Source organism: Macrobrachium nipponense, chromosome 4, assembly GCF_015104395.2.
Source record: "Macrobrachium nipponense isolate FS-2020 chromosome 4, ASM1510439v2, whole genome shotgun sequence".
Classification (NCBI taxonomy): Eukaryota; Metazoa; Arthropoda; class Malacostraca; order Decapoda; family Palaemonidae; genus Macrobrachium; species Macrobrachium nipponense.
In genome coordinates this window covers 78,321,459-78,330,846 of record NC_061100.1, presented here as the reverse complement: position 1 = coordinate 78,330,846, position 9,388 = coordinate 78,321,459, and the positions used below count along the sequence as shown (strand labels likewise).

The window sequence follows — 9,388 nt, the reverse complement described above, 5'->3', positions numbered from 1 at the left end:
CTTTATGTGAATAAAACAAAAAAGATTTGACCATGAAAATATATGTTGATGAACAAAAGTCACCAATGAAAGTTTGTTTCACAATTACTATGTAAGACTCGTATTTCCCTGACAGACTACACACTGAGCCCATTTTTTTTCTTGATTTGGACTTTGTAAATTTCTCTGCACAGAAAGTGCATTCTGCTTCTTCGCTTCTGAGATTTGCCTCTCACATAATTTCTTCCAACGAACTTCCATAAGACAGAATAATACCTGCTTCCTCACTAGAAATTTTATCATAATCTCTGACAATTGGAGAAAGCTTCTTGTTTAATGTTCGTATTTTCGGTGCTTGCTGACGCATCGATCTATTTACTTTGACATTTGGATGTTGTTGCTTAGTTAATTGCTTTCTTCTGTCCAACAGCACCTTTTTTACTAATGTGGTTTTTAGTGCCCTCTCATATGGAGATCGTGTCAAAATACATGCTTTCAAACCTTTGCAACCTGTTTGTCACCTTCTTCTTTCTTTGCCTGTGAAACTGGGGACATAATGTGTGGGGAGATAAACTCTGTAGATATGGGAGTACCTCCTGCTGTTGATGGACCCACTGCTGTTGATGGAACTGCTGCTGTTGATGGACACACTGCTGTTGATGGACCCACTGCTGTTGATGGAACTGCTACTGTTGATGGACCCACTGCTGTTGATGGAACTGCTGCTGTTGATGGAACTGCTGCTGTTGATGGAACTACTGCTGTTGATGGACCCACTGCTGTTGATGGAACTGCTGCTGTTGATGGAACTACTGCTGTTGATGGACCCACTGCTGTTGATGGAACTGCTGCTGTTGATGGAACTACTGCTGTTGATGGTCCCACTGCTATTGATGGAACTGCTGCTGTGATGGAATACTGCTGTTGATGGACCCACTGCTGTTGATGGAACTGCTGCTGTTGATGGACCCACTGCTGTTGATGGAAACTGCTGATGTTGATGGAACTGCTGCTGTTGATGGAACTACTGCTGTTGATGGACCCACTGCTGTTGATGGAACTGCTGCTGTTGATGGACCCACTGCTGTTGATGGAACTGCTGCTGTTGATGGAACTACTGCTGTTGATGGACCCACTGCTGTTGATGGAACTGCTGCTGTTGATGGAACTACTGCTGTTGATGGACCCACTGCTGTTGATGGATCTGCTGCTGTTGACGGACCCACTGCTGTTGATGGGCCTGCTGCTGTTGATGGACCAACTGCTGTTGATGTGCCTGATGCTGTTGATGGGGCTGCTACTGTTGACAGACTTACAGCTATTGATGGGCCTACTGCTGTTGACAGACTTACAGCTGTTGATGGACCTGTTGCTGTTGATGGGCTGGCTGCTGTTCATAGACCACTGCTGTTGATGGGCCTGCTGCTGTTGACAGACTTACAGATGTTGATGGGCCTACTGCTGTTGACAGACGATACAGCTGTTGATGGGAGTGCTTTTGTTGATGGGCCTACTTATGTTGACGAGGACTTTACAGCTGTTGATGGGCCTGCTGCTTGTTGACACGACTTTACAGGCTGTTGATGGTGGGCCTGCTGTTGTTGACAGACTTAGAACTGTGATGGCGTGGCTGGTGTTGATGGCTTGCTGCTTTTGACCAGACTTACAGCTGTCGATGGGCCTGCTGCTGTGACAGACTTACAGCTGTGAGGGAATGTGCGCAGTGACAGACTTACAGCTGTTGATGGATGTGCTGCTGTGACAGACTTACAGCTGTTGATGGGGCGTGCTGCTGTTGACAGGGACTTACAGCTGTTGATGGGAGTGCTGCTCGGTTGACAGACTTACATGTTGTTGATGGTGTGCTTGGTGTTGATGGGCTTGCTGCTGTGTTGACAGACTTACAGACACTGTTGACAGACTTACAGCTGTTGAATGGGCCCTGCCTGATGTTGACAGACTTTACAGATGTTGATGGGCCTTCTGCTGTTGACAGACTTTAACAGATTTTGATGGGCCTTCTGCTGTTGACGAGACTTACAGATGTTTTGATGGGCCTTCTGCTGTTTGACAGATTGCAGATGTTTGTGGGCCTTCTGCTGTTGACAGACTTACAGATGTTGATGAGGGCCTTCTGCTGTTGACAGACTTAACAGATGTTGATGGACTTACTGGCTGTTGACAGACTTACAGCTGTTGGTTGGGGGGATGGGCCTGCTGTTGGTGACAGACTTACAGATGTTGATTGGCTTCACTGCTGTTGACAGACTACAGATGTTTTAGGGGCCTGCTGCGGTTGACAGACTTACAGATTTTGATGGCATGCTGCTGTTGACAGGACTTCAGCTGTTGATGGGTGTGCTGGTGTTTGATGGGGCTTGCTGCTGTTGACAGACTTACAGCTGTTAACAGCACTTACAGCTGTTTGATTGGGCCCTGCTGGTGTTGGACAGACGTTACAGCTGTTGATGGGCCTGCTGCTGTTTGACAGAACTTTACCAGCTGTTTGATGGGCGTTGCTGGTGTTGACCAGACTTACAGCTGTTGATGGGTGGTGCTTTGCTGTTTGACAGACGTTACAGCTGTTTGATGGATGTGCTTGCATGATTGACAGACTTACAGCTGTTGATTGGGCCTGCTGCTGTTGACAGACTTACATATGTTGATGGGCCTGGCTTGCTGTTGACAGGACTTTACAGATGTTTTGATGGCCTTCTAGCTTTTTGGACAGACTTACCAGGCCTGTTGATGGGCCGGGCCTGCTGCTGTTTGACACGACTTACAGTTGTTGATGGGCCTGCTACTGTTGACAGACTTACAGCTGTTGATGGGCCTGCTGCGGTTGACAGACTTACAAATGTTGATGGGGGCTGCTGCTTGTTTTAACAGACTTACAGCTTGTTGATGGGCTGCTGCTGTTGACAGACTTACAGTTGTTGATGGGGCTGCTGCTGTTGACAGACTTACAGTTGTGTGTGTGCTGGTGTTGATGGGCTTGCTGCTGTTGACAGACTTACAGCTGTTTTGACAGACTTACAGCGGTTTGATGGGCTGCTGATGTTGACAGACTACAGATGTTTGATGGGCCTTCTGCTGTTGACAGACTTACAGATGTTTGATGGCCTTCTGCTGTTGACAGACTTTACAGATGTTGATGGGCCTTCTGCTGTTGACAGACTTACAGATTTTGATGGGGAGGCCTTCTGCTGTTGACAGACTTACAGATGTGATGGGCCTTCTGCTGTTGACAGACTTACCGATTTGATGGGCGTACTGCTGTTGACAGACTACAGCTGTTGATGGGCCTGCTGTGGTTGACAGACTTACAGATGTTGATGGGCGTACTGCTGTTGACAGACTTACAGAGTTGATAGGGCCTCTGCGGTTGACAGACTTAACAGATGTTGATGGCATGCTGCTGTTGCAGACTTACAGCTGTTGATGGGCTGCTGCGGTTGACAGACTTACAGTATTTTGATGGGCCTGCTGGCTGTTGACAGACTTACAGCTGTTGATTTGCCTGCTGCGGTTGACAGACTTTACAGCTGTTGATGGGCCTGGCTGCTGTTGACAGACTTACAGCTGTTGATGGGCCTGCTGCGGTTGACAGACTTACAGATGTTGATGGCGTGCTGCTGTTGACGACTTACAGCTGTTGATGGGTCCTGCTGCTTGTTGACAGACTTACAGTTGTTGATGGGGCTGCTGCTGTTGACAGACTTACAGTTGTTGATGGGGCTGCTGCTGTTGACAGACTTCAGCTGTTGATGGCTGCTGTGTGTACAGACTTACAGTTGTTGATGGGCCTACTGCTGTTGACAGACTTACAAGATGTTGATGGGGGGCTGCTGTTTGACAGACTTACAGCTGTTGATGGGCCTGCTGCTGTTGACAGACTTACAGCTGTTGATGGGCCTGCTGCTGTTGACAGACCTTACAGCTGTGATGGGCCTGCTGCTGTTGACAGACTTACAGTGTTGATGGCCTGCTGCGTGACAAGACTTACAGCTGTTGAGGGCCTGCTGCTGTTGACAGACTACGCTGTTGATGGGCCTGCTGCTGTTTTGACAGACTTACAGCTGTTGATGGGCATTCTGCTGTTGACAGACTTACAGCTGTTGATGGGCCTGCTGCTGTTGACAGACTTACAGCTGTTGATGGGCGTGCTGCTGTTGACAGACTTACAGCTGTTGATGGGCCTGCTGCTGTTGACAGACTTACAGATGTTGATGGGCCTGCTGCTGTTGACAGACTTACAGATGTTGATGGGCCTGCTGCTGTTGACAGACTTACAGCTGTTGATGGGCGTGCTGCTGTTGACAGACTTACAGATGTTGATGGGCGTGCTGCTGTTGACAGACTTACAGATGTTGATGGGCCTGCTGCTGTTGACAAACTACAAAGCTGTTGATGTGCCTGCTGCTGTTCACCCAGACTTACAGGTGTTGATGGCGTGCTGCTGTTAATAGGCCTGCTGCTGTTGACGACTTACAGATGTTGACAGGATTGCTGCTGTTGCAGGCCTTAAGCTGTTTTATGGACCTGCTGCTGTTGACAACTTACAGCTGTTGATGGGCCTGCTGCTGTTTACAACCTTAAGCTGTTGTTGGGCGTGCTGCTGTTGACAGACTTATAGGCTGTTGATGGCCTGCTCTGTTGACAGACTTACAGATGTTGATGGGCCTGCTGCGTGTTGACAGACTTTACAGATGTTGATGGGCCTAGCTGCTGTTGACAACTTTACAGCTGTTGATTGGCCTTGCTTGTTGTTGACAGACTTACAGCTGTTGATGGGCCTGATGCTGTTGACAGACTTACAGCTGTTGATGGGCCTGCTGCTGTTGACAGACTTACAGCTGTTGATGGGCGTGCTGCTGTTGACAGACTTACAGATGTTGATGGGCCTGCTGCTGTTGACAGACTTACAGATGTTGATGGGCCTGCTGCTGTTGACAGACTTACAGCTGTTGATGGGCCTGCTGCTGTTGACAGACTTACAGCTGTTGATGGGCCTGCTGCTGTTGACAGACTTACAGCTGTTGATGGGCGTGCTGCTGTTGACAGACTTACAGATGTTGATGGGCATGCTGCTGTTGACAGACTTACAGCTGTTGATGGGCCTGCTGCTGTTGACAGACTTACAGATGTTGATGGGCCTTCTGCTGTTGACAGACTTACAGCTGTTGATGGGCATTGCTGCTGTTGACAGACTTACAGCTGTTGATGGGCCTGCTGCTGTTGACAGACTTACAGCTGTTGATGGGCCTGCTGCTGTTGATAGACTTACAGCTGTTGTTGGGCGTGCTGCTGTTGACTGACTTACAGCTGTTGATGGGCCTGCTGCTGTTGACAAACTTACAGCTGTTGATGGGCCTGCTGCTGTTGACAGACTTACAGCTGTTGATGGGCCTGCTGCTGTTGACAGACTTACAGCTGTTGATGGGCCTGCTGCTGTTAACAGACTTACAGCTGTTGATGGGCCTGCTGCTGTTGACAGACTTACAGCTGTTGTTGGGCCTGCTGCTGTTGACAGACTTACAGCTGTTGATGGGCCTGCTGCTGTTGACAGACTTACAGCTGTTGTTGGGCCTGCTGCTGTTGACAGACTTACAGCTGTTGATGGGCCTGCTGCTGTTGACAGACTTACAGCTGTTGATGGGCGTGCTGCTGTTGACAGACTTACAGCTGTTGATGGGCCTGCTGCTGTTGACAGACTTACAGCTGTTGATGGGCCTGCTGCTGTTGACAGACTTACAGCTGTTGATGGGCCTGCTGCTGTTGACAGACTTACAGCTGTTGATGGGCCTGCTGTCTGTTGACAGACTTACAGATGTTGATGGCTGCTACTGTTGACAGACTTAAGCTGTTGATGGGGCCTGCTGCTATTGACAGACTTACAGCTGTTGAGTGGGCCTGCTGCTATGACAGACTTTACAGCTGTGATGGGCCTGCTGCTATTGACAGACTTCCAGCTGTTGATGGGCTGCTGCTGTTGACAGACTTACACGCTGTTGATGGCTGCTACTGTTGACAGAATACAAGCTGTTTGATGGGCCTGCTGCTATTGACAGACTTACAGCTGTTGAGTGGGCCTGCTGCTGTTAACAGACTTACAGCTGTTGATGGGCATTCTGCTGTTGACAGACTTACAGGTGTTCATGGGCCTGCTGCTGTCGACAGACTTACAAATGTTGATGGGCCTGCTGCTGTTGATAACAGACTACAGTTATTGTTGATGGGCTGCTGCTGTTAACAGGACTTAACAGCTGTTGATGGGCATGCAGCTGTGACAGCCACTTATACAGTTGTGATGAGGGCCTGCTGCTGTTAAACAGACTTCAGATGTTGATGGGCCTGGCTTGCTGTTAAACAGACTACAGCTTTGTGTGAGGGCCTGCTGCTAATTTGACAGACTTACAGATGTTGATGGGCCTGCTGCTGTTGACAGACTTACAGATGTTGATGGGCCTGCTCCTGTTGGGACGACTTAACAGATGTGAGCTGCTGTTGACAGACTTACAGATGTTGAGGGCCTGCCTGCCTGAACAGACTTACAGTTGTTGATGGGCGGACTTGATGTTTGACAGACTTTACAGCTTTGATGGGCCCTGCTGCTGTTGATTATTGGGCTACTTACATACCGTTGATGGGCATTGATGCAATGACAGACTTTACAGTGTGATGGGCCTGCTGCTGTTGACAGACTTATTCAGATGTTTGATGGGCTGCTGCTGTTGACAGACTTACAGAGGTGCTGCCTGCTTAGCGGGTGACAGACTTACAGATGTTGATGGGCCTGTGCTGTTACAGACTTACAGTTTTATGATTGCTGCTGCTGACTAGTGACAGACTTACAGATGTTGATGGGCATGCTGCTGTTGACCAGACATACAGAATGTTGATGGGCCTGCTGCTAACAAAGACTTCCAGATGTTCATTGGGCGTGGGCTGCTGTTACAGACCTTACAGCTGTTGGATGGGCGTGTTGCAGCTAAGTTGCAGATACAAGCTGGGTTGATGGGTGCTGCTGTGAACAGACTCCAGCTGTTGACAGACTACAGATTGAGATGGGCCGTGCTGTTGACAAGACTTTACAGATGTTGATGGGCATGCTGCTGTTGACAGACTTACAGCTGTTGATGGGCCTGCTGCTGTTGAACAGACTTACAGATGTGATGGGCTGCTGCTGTGGACAGATTACAGATGTTATGGGCTGTGCTGCTTAACAGACTAATGACAGCTGTTGATGGGCCTGCGCTAATGACAGACTTACAGCTGTTGAGGGCGTGCCTGTGTTGATCAGAACTTACAGCTGTTGCTGGGCGTGCTGCTGTTGACAGACTTCAGCTGGAGATGGGCCTGCTGCTGTTGACAGACTTACAGCTTTGATTGGCACTGCTGCTGTTTGACAAGACTTCCAGATGTTGATGGGCCGTGCTGCTTTTGACAGACTTACAGCTGTTGATGGGCCGCTGCTTCTGTTGACAAGACTTAAAGATGTTGATTGGCCTGCTGCTGTTGACAAGACTTCCAGATGTTGATGGCCTGCTGCTGTTAACCAGACTTTCAGCTGTTGAATGGGCCTGCTTCTGTTGACAGACTTACAGATGTTGATTTGGCCTGCTGCTGTTGACAGGACTTCCATAGTTGATTGGCTCTGCTGCTGTGACAGACTTTCAGCTGTTGATGGGCCTGCTGCTGTGAACAAGACGGACAGATGTTGATGGGCGTGCTGCCCGTTGACAGACTTACAGCTTGATGGGCCTGCTGCCTGTTGAGCCAGACTTACAGATGTTTGAATGGTCTGCTGCTGTTGACAGACTTACAGCTGTTGCTGGCCTGCTGCTGTTGACACAGACTTAAGATGTGATGGGCGCTGCTGCTGTTGACAGACTTACAGCTGTTTGATGGGCCTGCTGCTGTTGACAACTTACAGCTGTTGATGGCCTCCTAATTTGACAGAATTACAAGCTGTTTGGATGGGCCTGCTCGCTGTGACAGCGACAGCTGTTGATGGCCTGCTGCGGTTTGACAGACTTAAGCTGTTGACAGACTTACAGCTTTTGATGGCCCTGCTGCTGTTAGACAGACTTACAGTCTCGTTGATGGGGCCTGCTGCTGTTGACAAGGGACTTTACCCACGGATGGCTTGATGGGTCCTGCTGCTTGTTGAAACAAGGACTTATCAGCTTGTTGAGGGGCCCTGATGATCGTTGACAGACTCTACCCAGCTGTTGACTGGGCGTTGCGCTGTTGACAGAACGTTACAAGCTTGTTGAGTGGGCCGCCTTACTGTTGGACAGGAACGTACAAGGCTGTTGATGCGGGCCTGCTGCTGTTGACAGACCGTTACAGCTGTTGATTGCGTGAGTACCTTTATCCCTATCTAGCTGTTGAACAGACTTACAGCTATCAGCTGCTGTTGACAGACTTACAGGCCTGTTGATGGGCCCGGCTGCTGTTGACAGACTTACAGCTGTTCGATGGGCACCTGCTGCTGTTGACGTTATAATCTCTGCTGTTGAACAAACACAGCTGTTGATGGGTCCGTGCTGCTGTTGTCTACTCTCTGCTGTGACAGTTAACAGCTGTTTGATAGGGCCTGCTGCTTGTTGACAGACTGTTACAGCTTGTTCGATATTGGGCCCTGCTTGCTGTTTTGATAGATCTTACAGCTTGTTGATGGGCCGTGCTTTGCTGTTTACAAACTCCACAGCCTGTTTGACAGATAATGCTGTTGATTGGGCCTGCTGCTTCGTTTGACATACTTAACAAGGCTGTTGATCAGGCCATTGCTGGCTGGTTGACAGCTTACAGCTGTCCTTCGATAGGCCTGACTTGCTGTTCGATAGACTTTCACAGCTGTTGCATGGGCCTGCTGACTTGTTGACAAAAGCTCACAAGCTGTTGACAGGACTTAACCAGCTGTTGCATGGGGGCCTGCTGCTGATTGACAGCCCTCAACATTACAGCTATTGGATTGGGCCTGCTGCTTTGGACAGAAACTTACAGCGTTGATGGGCCTGCTGCTGTTGGACAGAACTTACAGCATGTTGACCAAGCTCTACACTGTTGATGATGGGCCTGCGTGCTCGTTGATCAGACTTACAAGCTGTTCGATCTTGGGGCCTGCTTGCTGGTTTGACAGACTCCTTCACGCCTGTTGATGGGCCTGCTGCTGTTGACAGATCTTAAGGGGCAGTCTGTTATTGGGGCCTCGCTTGAGAACTTGTTGACAGACTTCTTTACAGCTGTTGATGGGTCCTGGCTCGCTGTTTGACAGACTTTACAGCTGTTTGATTGGGCCTGCTGCTGTTTGACAGAACTTACAGCCAGTTGACAGACTTTACTTTGCTGTTGATGGGCCTGCTGCTGTTGACAGACTTTACAACGCTGTTGATTGGTTCCT

The 9,388-nt window shown here is 49.2% G+C and overlaps 1 protein-coding gene across 1 annotated transcript; it reads right to left on the bottom strand.

Moving 5' to 3' along the window:
* Positions 1-1,711: 1,711 nt before the first annotated feature.
* LOC135211408 (uncharacterized) lies at positions 1,712-3,393 on the bottom strand. Its single transcript, XM_064244720.1, has 4 exons — positions 3,237-3,393; positions 2,717-2,815; positions 2,289-2,541; positions 1,712-1,925 (listed from the first exon to the last, which is right to left on the bottom strand). The coding sequence occupies exons 1-4, from the start codon at positions 3,391-3,393 to the stop codon at positions 1,712-1,714; spliced, it is 723 nt and encodes a 240-aa protein (XP_064100790.1).
* Positions 3,394-9,388: the final 5,995 nt, after the last annotated feature.